Here is a 16,170-nt window from a genome sequence, read left to right as displayed (position 1 = left end):
TATCTAGAGTCACAAAGTCAGCCTGGTACATTAGTGCCTGTCTGGAATCAGAGGGCCTGAGTTCAAATCCTGTCTCTGCGAGCATTTAAATCTTGTTTGAGGGCACAAAACATTAAGGTTGTAGAAAGAACAGAAAAACTGAGTTTGAATCCTATTTCCTGTGACCTTGGGCAAATTGCTTAACCTCTGCCTCATTTTCCTTTTTTGTAAAATTGATAAAACATAGCACCTACTACCAACGGTTGTTGTGAGGATCCAAGTGAGATAATATTTGTAAAACATTTAGCTCAGTGTCTAGGCCTCAGTTTTCTGGGCTGTAACTTGATAGGGTTAGACTAGATAATCTCTATGTAACCTTCCATTTCTAAATCCTATGATATGATAATCTGATGACCTGTAGGAGTAGCGTCAAAAGGGACAGTCTCCAATGAGGAGAAAAGGGAAACTGAACAAAGGTGAAGGAATGAGAGGGGTCAAGGGTAAATAAATATCATCTCTTTAACAATTTTGTCAGTGATTGACCCCAAACACAGAGTTCTGTGTCTGGCTTCTTGCTATGTGAAAATAATATTCAACTTGTATTTTTTCCCCCTAAAGAGTCTTCTTTTAGTCTGAGCCCAATCCTGATTTTCTCAACTTGTTTTCCCTATAACATCAGCTTTAAATTGGGCAGCTTTAATGGTAATGTTAATAAAGCTATGAAGATGAATTTCTCTTTTTTTTATTCTTATTAGCCCAAAATGATTTTCACTGAAATATTATTATTATTATTCCAATGTAACATGTTTACCAGTGGAGATTTTATTTTTTACATTCTCCAAGTTATAATAAAATCATTCCCCATTTTATTTATCTGGAAAAAGATAAATTGTACTGAATTTCTTCTATTATAAAGACATTGATACAATTAAATATCCTTTCTGAAAACTGAGCTATCAAAGCAAGACTTAATTGTTGAATGGCAGCAGCTTCCCTCTTTCATATTATATGACTGACAGTGGGTCTGGCAGGAAATAAAGCATGAAAACAGAGCCAATTTATTGAGATGTTGTAAAAATTCATATCTTGTACTTAACTACCCTGAAGGAGAAAAACTCATTGAGAAAATAACTATATTAATGAAGCAAATAGTTTCTTGAGGTTCACAAGGTGATCTCATAGAAATAAATATAAATTATACATAGAAAAGGCTCAAACAGGTAATCCTCTCGATTTACCTGTCAGGATAGGATTGCTTTTGAATGACATGAAGGATGGCATTTCCACCAATTCTCTTAGGAGACCATTTCATAATTATACTTTACTTCTTACTGTTCTTAAGGAAGTTTTCCCTTCTAGCCAGCCAATTTTGTGTTGAATTTCTATTTGTCTCCTAACTTTGTTGTGATAAAACGTGTTTACCAGTGTCTCTGTTTTATACCATTTTTATCCTATTTCATGTTGTAAACAGTAGCCACATACTCTATACATAAACAATGTCTACTTTTTTGTTTGTTTGTTTGTTTGGTTTTTTTTTAGGCAATGGGGGTTAAGTGACTTGCCTACGGTCACACAGCTAGTAAGTGTCAAGTGTCTGAGGCCGGATTTGAACTCAGGTACTCCTGAATCCAGGGCCGGTGCTTTAACCACTGCGCCATCTAGCTGCCCCCTTCAATGTCTACTTTTAATATATCCTAATTTACAGGTACTAAGTCCTTCTTTTTCTCCATATTCACTCCCTTTGTCCTTAAAGTTTCTTGGACCAGAAAAGCCAAAATTTAAAATAGCACTCATCTGCAGTCTTCATGAATTTGTATACTCTTAGGGCTTTATCACTAAATTGTACCTGCCAAGTGCCTTGGAATCTGGAAACCTTTGGTCTTGTAATGCTTTATTATTTGAATAACTAAAAATTCTGAAGAAGGGCTTATAGGTATTACAAGAGATCTTATACAATCAAAGTATTTAACGCCATATCTTACACCATCCCACCTTTTTTCCTACCAATGGGCTTATACTACTTACCTTTAGCTCTGAAGTTTTATGATTCTATGAGCCTGGAATGTCACTAGACCTTATTAATCTAGACCTAGTTTCTTAATCTATAAAGGGAAGATATTGAACTAGATGATTTCTATAGTCATTTCCAAACCTAAAATTCTTTGAATAGCCAATAAAATAACTGAACACTGAAAATATCTGTAGAGTCTTCTTGTATTTTGCTGCATATATCTTCAATAGAGATATAGTGGAACTGCTGGCAAACAGTTAAAAAGTATGAATGTAAAGAAGTCAATAAATTATCAAGCATTTAATTAAAAAAATAAAGCAAACAGTCATCAGTCTTTATCCCAAGAAGGACCCTCACTGCAAATCTATCACCTCCTCTCATTCTGTGAATTTCACACTTAGTAGCGTATTTCTTCTTGAATAAACAATCCCTTTATAGGTTCACTTTTAAAATCTAGTATTCCAGGCAGCTAGGTGTGCAGTGAATAGAGCACTGGCCCTGGATTCAGGAGTACCAGAGTTCAAATCCGGCCTCAGACACAACACTTACTAGCTAGCTGTGTGACCCTGGGCAAGTCACTTAACCCCAACTGCCTCACCAAAAAACAAAACAAAAAAAAATTAAATCTAGTATTCCTAGAAGGGGTAAGCCATTAAGTTTTTAAAGCTAACATGAATTAGTGAATAACATCACCTCCCTTCCAAAAAGCTAGGCAAGAACAGCAGGTAAGAATTCTACAGGAAGGTATGGAAGAAGAAAGGAGGGCAGAGTGTTAAAAACAAATTTCATCTCTATTGGAATTTTGGCTTCAGCTATTCACATCACAGAAAATCAATGGAGCCTCCTTAAGGGCTAAATTTATTAGGTTTCCCCAGGTGTTATTTTTCAATTCATGTTGAGAAACTTCTCTCAAAACTATAACCAAGATGAGGAAATTGGGACTTTGTCCTAGGGTGCTAAATTTAGAGAGTGATGCAAACACATAGTCTCAATGAAAGAAATAACAGAGCTTAGCACCTAGTTAGAAAGAAGAAAACAGATAACAGATGGCCTTTTTCTTCTCCCCTTTCCTTAATACTTTGATTTGAAGGTGGATTGTATGGTACTTGCCCTGAGCATGATTTGTGCTGCCCCAGGTTCATATAATGCTAGTTATGCCTCTTCCACCAAAAAAAGCTCTGATAGAGTAGCCACTAGACCTCGTATGGGACTTATACCTGTTCTTTGGAGCTAATTTCACAGAAAGCAAAGCTAAATTAATTGAGCATTTCTGAAAAATTACTGCGAATTCAAAGAAATAGAATGCAATTATGGGATCGAAGCATAGAAGTATGTGCAGTACAAGAGAATAGTTTCCTTTAAAAAATTGTTTCCAAGGTAAATTGCAGGAGAATACAGTCTGAAGTAATGCAAATAAGGCCTTTCCTAACAAGGAATTTGGTCTCAATTTAAAAGTCAAATTAAATTTCTTATTGGGTCTTTTTCTTATTAGATTGTTATACCTTAAATGAGTTGCAGTATTACATGCTAATTTTGAAAAAAAAATTAAATTAATAGGGATAATATTCTCAACAATAACTTCGAGATGAGAACAGGACAGGTGAGGTTCATTCTAGACAGAAAAAGGTTTCAGTTTCTGCAAGGATATGCATTCTCTTCATTGGGAACTGTAAAGTCTGTCCAAATAACAGTCCTCTCAGGAAGAGTATCTGCTTTGGATAACCATGTGTTATTGCATTTGGACTATCTCCATCTGCAAATGTTGACTTTTCATCTGTGACCAGAGAATAAAATCTCTATGAGGAATGTGTAAAATATTTAATCCTTGTTTATTCATTAACCAAAGGTTTTTGTCAAATCCTGCTGTGAGTCTTTGTTTCTCAAGATAATTATGGATGCATTCCCAATGTAGTGCTTAAATCTGAGTTTTAAGGTAGAACTTTGATTAAGGAATTAAGCTTAACTTAGAATCAGAAATGTAAATAGTTATTATAAATATAAGTTGACTTTCAAAAAGCTATGTGTGAACAAAGTGGCAAGGTGATCAATTGGGAACTGCAGTAAGTAGGAAATTAAAAATTGCATTTTCTTGTCTATATCTCAGTTTACTTATGAGTAAAATAGAAGAGGTGGTATGGCTTAATGTAGTGGCGTCAAACTCAAAAATGGGGGGTACTAATTTTTACATAAAGATCTTTGTGGACCACATATTAATTTATTTTTAGAATGTAATATCTATGTTTTGTGGTATTATTTATTTTGTTAAGTATTTCCCACTTACATTTTGATTTGGACTATAGTTAGGAATGCTGTGGGACTCATGCTTGACATCTCTGGATAGAAAACTGGCCTTGTAGTCATCAAGACTTAGGTATAAATACCGCATCTGACATCTGTGTCATTTTGGGCAAGTCATTCATACTTACAATGCCCCAGGCAATTCTATAAGACTATAAATTACCAAGTAGATAGATGCCTATCTGCATCAGTAAAGGAATTTCTTCTTTTACAATTCCTAAAACAATAAAAACACAGTTTTGTTTCCCTTCTCCCTTTTGCCCCCACTCCATACCCCCATCTGAACATACTTAGAATAATGGATTCTCAAGCAGAGAGGAACCTTGACGGTCATCTTATCCAATTTCCTCATTTTATGCATAAGAAGACTAAAACTCTAAGAGTTCCACCAAGTTACCCAAGATCATTTATGTAGTAAACAGAACTAAGGTTTGTATTCAGGTACTCTGGACTCCAAAGTAGTCCAGTACATCATGCTTGTTTCCAGAGAAGAATGCTTTGGAGAAACATCATATAACAGGGCACAGGAGGCACAATTAAGTGGAGCAGCAACAATAAGCAGTGCAGAGAATAATCATACTAATTCACATTGGCACAGTGATGTCAGTGTGCATTCCTCACAGCAACTCTGTGACTTGGGGTGTGTGTGTGTGTGTGTGTGTGTGTGTGTGTGTGTGTGTGTGTGTGTGCAAATGTATTTTTAAACCATCAGAGAACAGAAAGTGAAGACCTCTGTTAAGAATCTAATGCAAACAGTAGTATTTGCAGTGAATCTGTCATAGGCAGTTTTAGTAATTTTTAGATTGTTAGGTGTTTCAAAGCATTTCTGATGCCCTATGTTGTTAAGGCTGTTTAATAAATGTTAGTGAAGATGACACTGAGAAGTAACTCAACAGCAGGGAAGAACCAAGTAGGAATTAAGGCTGCCTTTCAAATGAATATTATTCTAGTGCTGCTTTCTGATTCCTCTCTGATTTACCTGAATTTAGCTATCTCTCTCTCTCTGCAAAAGTTAATCCATACACATTTTAAGAAATCTTGAATACTAGAATAGCTACCTTGGTTTGCTTGCTTAGCATACCTAGCTTAAGCTAAGAGGCTAAAAATAAAATGGGCTAAGTATAGTGTCCTTCAATGAATACCTACTTTTCTTACTTATTATGGGTTCTTAAAAATTATGGCAATGAAATGTAAACTCTAATGGGTCCTACCAGGGTGGAAGAGTTTATGGTACAAATACAGGGACTTGCCTGCAACTCTCAGAGAATACACAGAGCTAAATTCAAAGGGGCCAGAAGTTTGGTCAATAAGCAGTCAATGTTTTTGGCTATAATAATTTGTGATGCCTTAAACAAATATTACTTTGGATAAAATATTAAGTTTAATTGTCAGTTTACAAATATGAAAGAATCAACAAAACAAAAAACAGAGTCAAAGGGATATAGATTTCTTAAAGCAAAGATGGAACTGGGTATACATAAGGTAGGCATCCACCATGGACACAAAATGTACATATTTTCAAGCTATTAAGTTTTCTCTCTGTGGTAGTTAGATATTATTTATAAGAAGTAGTTTCCTGTTTTATAGTGAAGGCTCAAAAATTCTGGTGATCTGTAATGCAAAGGGACTATAATTTTCATCCCTTTTCTGGGCCTACAAATGCACTATTCCAGCTTTTCCCAAAAGAATCTTTATAAGAAGGTTACCTAAGAGAGAATGTGGGCATGACAATTAAATGGTATTGCTAACACACTAATAACAATGAACAGAATAATAAATCATAAGGAAAAGTCTATATAAAATGGAAGATGATTGAGGAAAAAAAAGAAAAATGAAAAAAAAACTGTCACTCCCAAGCCTAAATTTAACTGGGTTTTTCTTTGTGCCCATTTGAACAAAAAACGAAAGTGTCAAATGATCTTTCTTTTTTAGGACACTCAGCAATATACAGGTCTATGCATGAGACTTTCTCACCTTAGCGTTCAGTCTTTAGGGAAAACAGTAAAATTAGAATGTATGAACAAATGAGGCTCCATAATAGTGGCAATATTTGTTCTCATCAAAAAAGGTCATTTCACAGCTAGATTTAGGATTATACGTTCCATGGGGAAAAAAAAGTTAAAGTTGAACAGAAGCCAAACAAGAAACAAACAAAATAAAGTAATGAAGTTAGAGGAGTTTTTTATAAAAATTAGATAAAATGTTTGTACCTGACTTGATATTTCACAGTCTTCTCAACACCATTCTACCCACCAGCAGACTGGTCTTTGAACTAAGGAATATCAGCTCATAGAAGGGTAGAGAAATGCATCTAAATGAAAATTAACTAGAACATGTAAGGCAACATGATAAAAAACAACAACTCTAGTTCCCTCTTTGTAGCTAGAGAATTTTGAAGAAGCAGGTTGAAAAGCAGCTGGTCAACATGCCAGAAGCTACTTGCTAATTACAGCAGTGAGTTAATCAATGAAACAACAGTTTAGCTTCTGGGTGTAATAAAATAAGATAAAAGACCACTCAAATTTCCTACCATTTAAGTATAGTCAGGATTCTATTGGCATAGATAATTTCCCTCTTAAACCTGCTTCCTTTCAAGGCATCAGCTGATACAGCTGCCTGACAGCTGTTCACACCCAAAACAACAAGAAAAGGACCAACTGACTCTCTCTCTCTCTCTCTCTCTCTCTCTCTCTCTCTCTCTCTTTTTCTCTGGGAATGGGGTGGTGCTCAAGTTGAGAATGTGGGGAGGAAGGGACAGTAAGAGCTGATGTAAATATTTACCAAGGCCATTCAAAGGAGTGTTTTGTTATGTACTTTTGTATTTGCTTTCAAAACATTTAAATGCAGTGACAGATGGCTTGTACAGTTTTATCAGCACTTGTGTCTTTATATATTCAAGCAGCCAAGGCTGATAACTGAACTCATGCATTACAGATTGCACTGGAAACAAATACTGGAAGAGGGAAAAAAATCAATATAGGAATTCAGTGTGAAAAAACAAACAAACCTTAATAGAGAGATTTTTATTTCCTTTAAGAGAAAGGATGGAAATGACTGCAATTATGAAATTAACAGGTATTTGGTAAACAATTCTGCAAAGCATTGCTACAGGTTTAGGGGATGAATTAAAATTATAAACCACCATTAAAAAAAAAATCTTAGTAGGGACCATGGGCCTAAGTAATAACCACCAAACAAACATTAGGCTTTCTCAAGTCCAATTTACATGTTAAATATTTATTTCATTTTCATTTTATTTATTGACATTTGGTGATAATTATCTTTTTGAAATGATGGAAAAATTTTGTAGACTACTTTAAAAAAAGAATGAAATAATTATACTCCCAACATCATTCTCTAACTGAAATGAAAGGTATCGGATACTCTAGACTTAGTCTTGTTTCTTTTATACCATATTAAGATTATAAAGGATTTTTCTTTCACCAAAAAACGACATGGAATACATAAGGAAACTTCTAAAATCCCTTAACGTTATTCAATTTTTCTTCCTATAAGTCTCAAACCAACTGGATATGACAGATAGGTATGGAAATGAAAGGCTCATGCGTAAAGGTTACCTACTTTTTCTTCTGTTTCATATCCCAGGGGTAAAATAATCAAAACATCTCAAAAGTGCCACCTCACATAGGACTGCCCAGCTGCTATGGTTTTATCTAAAAAACTTATGTAAGAATCAGCAAGACTTTGATAAAAATCCTTCTACAGACTGAATTAACACCCTGGAGATTTCATTTAAGGGACCTAATCATGGAGGAGTTGACATCATTTAAAGCACCCCAACTATTTTTCTCCCCCAAGAAAACAGCAGTGCACCAACACAGACATGTGTATGTAAATACATATACATTCTAGGACTTGAATTTCCTGTCTTTTATTTAACTAAATAAACTTTCATTCATTGACATAAACCATACAACTTTGCAACTGAAGTGCATTTGTTAACCATCTATTTAGTTGCAAATGAGAAGTGAAAGGAGAATAAACTACATTTCTCCAAATGTCTTATCCTTGAATGTACACATATTCTACCTCCTATGTGGCACACATACATTTTAAATCCCCAAAGACCTTTCTTTCTTGATTTACTCAGCATTGTTTTTCAAATCAAGCTACCTTACAGTATCAAATTTCTCCTTTACTCACTTCCTGTGAATAGGAGGAAAACCTTATTTTAATTGCTGATTTTGCTGGGAAATGGCAGTTTTTATTTTGGAAATAGCAGAAGAGATAAACTATAGATTAACTATTGACATTAAGGAGCACAAAGATTAATGTATAAGTTGGATTGATGGCAAATTGATTTCCCTCTCCATTGATATCTGAATCATGAAATCGAAAAGTATTTATTAAGCATCTATGTCCTAGGCATGGAGGACACAAGTACAAAAAAAAAAAAAAAACAACATCAAATTATTTCAAGTAGCTTAAATACTGTTTGGGGAGACAGTATACACATATAAAAGTGGAGCAAGGCAATACATAAATTATGGAATATAGGCGTTATTTTCCCTCTTTTATAAATGAGTAAACAAACTCAGCAGATAATTTTTTGACTGACTTATGGTTACACAACCTGTTGTAAATCAAGGCTGGGATTTGAACTCAGCCAGGTCTTTTGATTCTAAGACTCTTATGGGACAAGCACAACCTAAGCATCAGGATGAGATAAATTTGGTGATTTCTTCTAATTTCCAGGTTTTCCTTATCATGTATCTATCTATTGGATGCCTACTAAAGTGCTCAGGGCTATGCTACTTGTGGTGTAAGAATAAACAAGGAAATACAATATGCAATGTCTTCCTTTAAGGGCCTATTTGGAGAAAGAGGATTAACACATAGGAAGCAATCATGAACCAGGTGATAATCACATTATAAGTACTCAATCATTTTCTGGGACCTGCTCCAATGAAGAAATTCAAAAGACAGGGGATAATCAAGAGTTAAATTACTTATGGGAAGAATTTAGAAAGGAAGGAGGGGTTCTTCAAGTTAGGGTTAGATTTGGATCAGCAAGGAAAGGAGAGAGAATTTCCTAGTGAAGAAACTAACTTGAAAAAGGACTTGAAGACTGGGTTGAGTTTGTCATATTCTGAGGACAGTGAGGAGACATGACACAAGCAGATTTGGAATTTGTGGGATATAAGGTTGCTATAGCTACCCAAGGTAGACAGCTGATAAAGGACCATGAAAGACAGGTGGAGCTGTTAAATATTATGAAGAGTTATGAAAGAAGTTTTTGAAAGTTTTTTTGAACAGAGGATAACAAACTGAGGGCAGGACTTGAAACAACTAGACTCAAGAACTACATATAAACATGAACTTATTTGTGTGTTTGTATGAACTTTGCATTTGTTCTTTCCTTCTGCTTTTAAAGGCAGATTAGCACACTGAAAGAAAGCCAAACAAATATAAGATTAGTCTGGCAGTGGGTTGCAGGATGGATTAGAGTGAGGCTGAAATAAGGAAAACTGGCTAGGTGGTGTTAGCAGCAAATTAGCCCTGCTGATTGATGAGGGCCTGGGCCAGAGGGGTGGCAAGGGGAGTGAAAAGGACAGACTGATATGAAAGACATGACTTTTTGTGAATAGTTTCTTTATAACTTAGGGCAAAAAAAATTAATCTAAATATCTTTAAATGAGCTTAAATAGCTTTCCCCAATATTTATCATTCCTGTTCTATGGAAAGATAATGCTGTTCTTACAAAACATCCTCCTCTCCTCCCAAATTTGTCTGCATCAGATCTGTGAAAGGGATTCCTTAATTCAGATAGGGATGTTTAAAAATGAAAGCTATAATTAACCTGTAGAACTAACCACCTCAGAATAGTATGAAGGTTAATGGCTATTATTTTTTTTTAATCCCACAACCACCCCCCATAATTATTGGATACTTAGAAATATGATAGTGCCAGCTAAAAATAACTTTGGAATTTAGTATATTCTAATTACTAAATTACATTTATTGCTGACACGATCCAAACTAGCAGAAATGTTTTCTTTTTTTCCTACTGATTAATGTCTGCGTTTTAAAGTACTACATGCCTGTAGCATTCATGCCTATCCACTTAACCTCATTTGAAAAATCAATCGTAATTTCCAAGCTATCACTTATCACTTGACTGCTTAATCAAGGGGGAAAAAAGCTCGTTTCCATAACTATTTGACTGTTATTTAAACTGGATTTGATTTTTTTTTCTTTTTAAAAACTTTTCAATTCACACCTTAGCATTGAAATCCTTGTTCAAATTTACATTTCACGTTGCCTGATGAAGATAGAGAGGGTGGTTTATTAATATTGTCCTGAATATTATACCCTATATGATTAAATCAGAATCTTAGATTCAGTTTTATACCTTTGGAAATCTCAAAAATATGTTAGGGTAAGGGAGGAGGCAAATGTTGGCAGAAGATGTAGATGATTTCTTTGCTGAATTTGATTTCAGAGTGCCTGCAGCTGGCCAGCTTCGCTCTTACTAGAATATTACAGTTTTGGGGTTTTTTTTTAAGTCCCCTAATAAACATTGGATTTTGAAAATCTCTAAACACATTTTCTCTGTGGCTTCATAAAAGAAACAATACATTAATTTTGATGTGGCAAATAGCCAAGCTTTCCATTTTATATGTGCAGTCATTGGTGCAGCTTCTTTTTAATTGTCCTGGGTATCAAGTAATTCTTTTGCATGTTATTTCTTAGAGTTGTAGATTTTATTCTCCATAGTATTTAAATCTAAAATGTAACATTACACTATTTCCCATGGTTTCATATAGCTATTTTCTTCTTCCTATGGAATCTGAGAAACAATTACTGATATGCTATATATTATATGAGAGTTTCAGAGAGAAACTCACAGGTGTATGTGTGTGTGTATGTGAATTAGTTAAAATATGGTGTTAAACAAAAAATATATCAACTTACCTCTGTTCTTGAGAAATTCATTTTTCAAGTCATTTTACTGTTCTTTAATTCACTCTCATTGTGTAGAAATGGGACAAAAGAAATTCAAGATTGGAAGCGACTTTGGTGGCCATTTATTCTATCACATATCCCCCCAAAAATCCATTCTAGGCCATCTTTATTTGTGTTCCTCCAGCTTCTTCTTGAAGATTTCTAATGAAGGGGGATGGATAGAATGAGAGTCATTTTCTTGAACTAATTAGTTTAATCCTCAAACTTATTCTAAGGAAACAAAATTGGCAACATCATTATGTTTTATTATGACTTTTATGAAAATAATAGTTACCTAAGTAAACCTAACCTAGTTTTTTTTCTTTATTTTTTTTTGTCTTGTCTTCTACAGATGGACCTCTGGGTCCCCGAGGATTAGCTGAAGCTACAGAGATGTGCACCCAAGAATGTTTGGTGTTGGGTCACTCTGATAATTGCTGGATGCCTCCTGGCCTTGGTCCCTACCAACAGCCCAAGTCTCCTCTCTCTACCTTTGCCCCTCAAAAGGAATGGGTGAAGAAGGACAAACTGGTGAATGGGCACACACTGACCAGGACCTGGAAAGAAGATAGCAACAGGAACCAGTTCAATGACCGGAAGCAGTATGGTCCCAATGAAGGCCATTTCAACAGTGGCAGCCACATGAGTGACATACCATTGGCTAATTTGAAGTCTTATAAACAGGCGTCAGGAGCTGTGGAGAGTCCCAAGGAGCACCAACTATAAGAAATGGCTACTTGGGACTGAATGACTTTAGCCTATGTAGACTTGCTAATACTGTGTGTGTCAGAGCTTTACATATTGGGTAGATCTCTAGAACTATGCTTCTTATAACAGGGATATGCACATCTTTGCATTACCGCTATGAAAGGTATGATGTCATGCAACTCAAGGGAGAAAATACTTCTACTGCTGTGGTTCTATTTGCTAGAACTGAGTAAACTCCACAGATCTCTCTAGACTGCAAATATCCCTTCTCGAGTTTTGTTTTTTGACCCTGGACTGCTGCTATGAACAACAGAAGATATACTTGGAGAGTGAGAAAGGTCAAAGGACTGCAGTGATTGACAAGAATATCCAGTTAGAAAATTGTGCTCTTGCTGTCATTGATTTGTGTTGGGACCACTATACTTGACATCATAATTCAAGCAACTTAAATGATAAACTTAAACCTATTGTGCTATTAACAATGTTAGTGGACACTTGTCAGTCAATCAGTGTTCAAGTATTTGTAAATAGAAGCAAGTTATTACTAATGACTTTTGTGTACCTATAACGTTCACCTAAAATATATTGTAGCATAATTCTGTGTCTTATGCTTGTTTCTTTGTTTGTTTTACTTTTTTCACTTTTTTTGTTTTATTATTTCTTTTAGTGATGGTGTGTCTGTGTTAATAGTCTGTCTGACATGCAGTGTTCCAAGGAAATCAAAACACTTGTGTATTTTCTTATAAAAAGGTTCTGAAATCTTGCTTCTTGCAGAGCAGCACGTGATACTCATGAGCTGGCAAAGGAACCCATCAGCAAAGTTTGAACAACAAAAAGACTTATGCAGGGGCTGGAAAACTCTGAACCTATACTATTTTTTTTAACATTTTCTTTTTCAAAGCAGCAAAACTGAAAATAATCTCTAATAAGTAGCATCTGAAAGTGAGAAATGGAAAAGTAATATTCTTCAGGAAGTGATCCAATCCAAAGTGATCAGAAAGGTCGTTGTCATCCAGGCAATTGAAGAATCACAATTGGAGCACATGGAAGAAATAAAATCATAATTTAAAAATAGTAGTTATATTTGAACAAATGTGTGTCTATAACTAAGACAGTTTGTATTGCTAAAAAGGCAGCTTTTGTGTTTATGCTCATCTGCGTTAATGTTGTAGTAACACGTGTTTTAGACCATAGCCACAAAATATTTAATGTGTCGTGCCTTCATGATGTAACAGAGCATTCTCCTGGTAGGCTAGTTGGGGGAAAATAAAGGGTTAAATCTCTAATTATTGCTGTTTAACTGTTTGTTATCATAGTTGGTCAATGCCTGGCAGGTACCAGCATCATGTCACTTCAGTGAAACCCAAAGAGTGACTCCTAATGTTAATAAGATCTCAGTTGCACGTACAAACAAATTCAAATTTGAACATTCTTAGGAGGTTTTTGTTAAGGCATGACAGATGATTTAAACAAATAAATAGCATGCAAAAAAAAAGTCCTTACTGCGAAAAGTGAAAGTTAACTTAACACCACAATTAAACATGAGTTTTAAAGGTAATAAATAATAATAATAAAAAATAAAAAGTTTGCTAATCTGATAGTTAATTTGTTCTTACCAAAAAGTTATTTTGTATATAGCAATTCACTTTTTTTTTCACATTATAATGGTATAAAATGGGTTGGGGGTGCATTGCTTATTGCAGTACTTATGTCAGTTTGTGAAGGGTGTTTGATGACTTTGACAGAATAAATATCTAAACAGTTATCCTTGTTACTGCTTTGCCAGTTCAACGTTATTTACAGTTATTCAGCTCTTGCAATAAATGTTCTGAATTCCCGATTGTGTTGTGTTACTTCTTTGTGAAAATGCATTCTCTTCTTTTTTCATGTGAATTTATGTTTATAAAGTTACATTTCTAAACTCTGCAACTCACTTGATTTGCAGTTGGAGCACAACAAGGGAGGGAATCCAAAACCAGTAATGTCACAATCTTGCCTAAGGGATTTTTCATATTGTCTATGAGGATGCCTTCCCCTAAGGAAGTCAGAGAACACTAAACTTAGGCTCTGCTAGTTACTATTTTGGAAGAAGAATTATGTATAAACTTTTGAAAAGGTTCATATGTGACATCAATGCAATCTGAACTAAATGAATAAGTGCAGCTGACCACATGAAGAAACCTGGGGATCCAGGTCAAATAAGTAGTTCATGTAGTAGGACACTAAAAATGGGGTAGAAACTACCTTTCTCTTTGGTCCAGAAAAAAAAAAAGTACAGAAATCTGGGTCAAAGGTCAAGCAAATTCCATTCCATTTTCATATTTGTACCCTAGGTAACTAAATGATTGTTCATTCATAATCACAGAACAGAATCATTGAATTTTATGGCTGTAAATTGCCCTTGGGAACCAATCAGTCTACACTTCTCATTTTGTAAATGAAAAATAACTGAGGCCCAGAGACTAAATTGACAATCCTAAGAACACATTACTAGTTGGTAGGGGCAAAGCTCAGGTCTCCTGAACCTTACCAATGGTCATGATGCTTTAAATCATTTGATTAATAGTTATTAAGTGATGACTATGTTTATAGTAATATATTATGTATAAAGAAATAGGACATAGTTCTAGCCCTCAATGATCTTTTTTAATTTACCCATAAGTTAAATAAACACCTGCTCATTGTGACTTTTTTTTTTGCAAGAAACTGATCAACTTTTTGTGCCATATGAAGGGTTTAGGTGCAAATACTGGATTTGCTATTCCTGTGAGCCTGCTCAAGCTCTCTAACATCTCTGGGCCTCAGTTTCCCCATCTAAAGAATGACAGAGGGGGTGGCTAGATGGCACACTGGATAAAGCACCGACTCTGGATTCAGGAGGACCTGAGTTCAAATCCAGCCTCAGACACTTGACACACTAGCTGTGTGACCCTGGGTAAGTCACTTAACCCTCATTGCCCTGCTTTAAAAAAAAAAAAAACAAGAATGATGATTATCAATAATAATATAGCTGAGTAGGAAGTTAATGTATACACTTCTAAGTTATCCAAGTTACACATAATAAACTCATAGACTTCCAAAGATTTAAGGGACCTCAGTCAAATGTAGTAATGACTTATTAATAAGTTCTCTGATATGGAGATAGAAAATAACTTACAAACAAAGAATATGATAAGTATATAGTTTAGGGTACCAAAGGTAAGGTGATATATATTTATATGTGTGTGTATAAATGGTATATAGTTATATACATGTATATGTATGTGATATATACACTATAATTATAGATAGATATCTATATACCTATATTATATTAATTATGTGTAACTTAATAGTGCATATATGTAAATAGATATACAATGACTAATCATAAGTTTACAGATATTTGGTGAACTTGATCCCTCCCTAGAAAAAAAAATCTCAGTAATCACAAAGCCCTTTCCTTATACTTGTAGAGCCAAGGCTACAAATGCAGCTGAAGACTAGAGAACATTTCGGGATTTGTTAAACTCTCAGGGCTGGGAGCCAGGAATAATTATTATTAGTGAGAAGGTTTGGCAGAGAGGGATGAAAGGAATGCCTTGTCTGCCTTGATTCCAGCATGTAGGCCAAAAGCATACACTATAAGACTACAAATTAAACTGATATGAAAAGGGCGGGGGAGTATTTATTTTTTGATAATGGCTCTAGGCCTATTGTTTTCACTGTTGTTTTGTGATTTCTCAAAGAGAAAAAAAAGTAGCTTGCTTTCCCCACCTGAGAAATCTACTGTTTAGTTGCTTTGTGTTTTATTTTAAACTTTAAATGTCTTTCTTATTAAAGCACAATTATCCCATAAGGTATGCTCTGTAATCAACATACTCTTTTTAAAAACTATATTAAATAAAAACTAGATAGCATGGTAGATGAAAATATAAAAAAGGGTTTAAAATAACAGGCCCCTTTATGAAGTAATACAGTGTTACATAATGGGTACAAATACAGGTTTTATGACATACAATTTGTGAAACTGGTTGAGTCATACTCTTTGGGCCTTAGTTTTCCAATTTTCAAAATAGATTGAACTATATAATCCTTGAAGTCCATTCCAGCTTTAAAGCCAATGTATATACCTTTATAACATAATAATTGTGATGTTGAGCAATGCACAGTCACAGCAAACATTCTGAGTAATGACTATTATTGCAGCTACAACCAAAATCACTTTA

General features: G+C 34.7%; 1 protein-coding gene across 5 annotated transcripts in view; it reads left to right on the top strand.

The window, feature by feature from the left end:
* PCDH9 (protocadherin 9) overlaps positions 1-13,795 on the top strand; it is a 1,095,516-nt gene extending 1,081,721 nt beyond the window's left edge. For all 5 annotated transcript variants that reach the window (XM_043999012.1, XM_043999011.1, XM_043999007.1 and 2 more), the window contains one exon: positions 11,607-13,795. In XM_043999012.1, the coding sequence (XP_043854947.1) occupies positions 11,607-11,980 (374 nt within the window). In that variant the 3' untranslated portion in view covers positions 11,981-13,795. The remainder of the gene's footprint in view (positions 1-11,606) is intronic.
* Positions 13,796-16,170: the final 2,375 nt, after the last annotated feature.

Source organism: Dromiciops gliroides, chromosome 3 (assembly GCF_019393635.1).
Source record: "Dromiciops gliroides isolate mDroGli1 chromosome 3, mDroGli1.pri, whole genome shotgun sequence".
NCBI classification, from domain to species: Eukaryota; Metazoa; Chordata; class Mammalia; order Microbiotheria; family Microbiotheriidae; genus Dromiciops; species Dromiciops gliroides.
The sequence above is the reverse complement of the archived record's forward strand: the minus strand, read 5'-3'. Positions and strand labels throughout refer to the sequence as shown.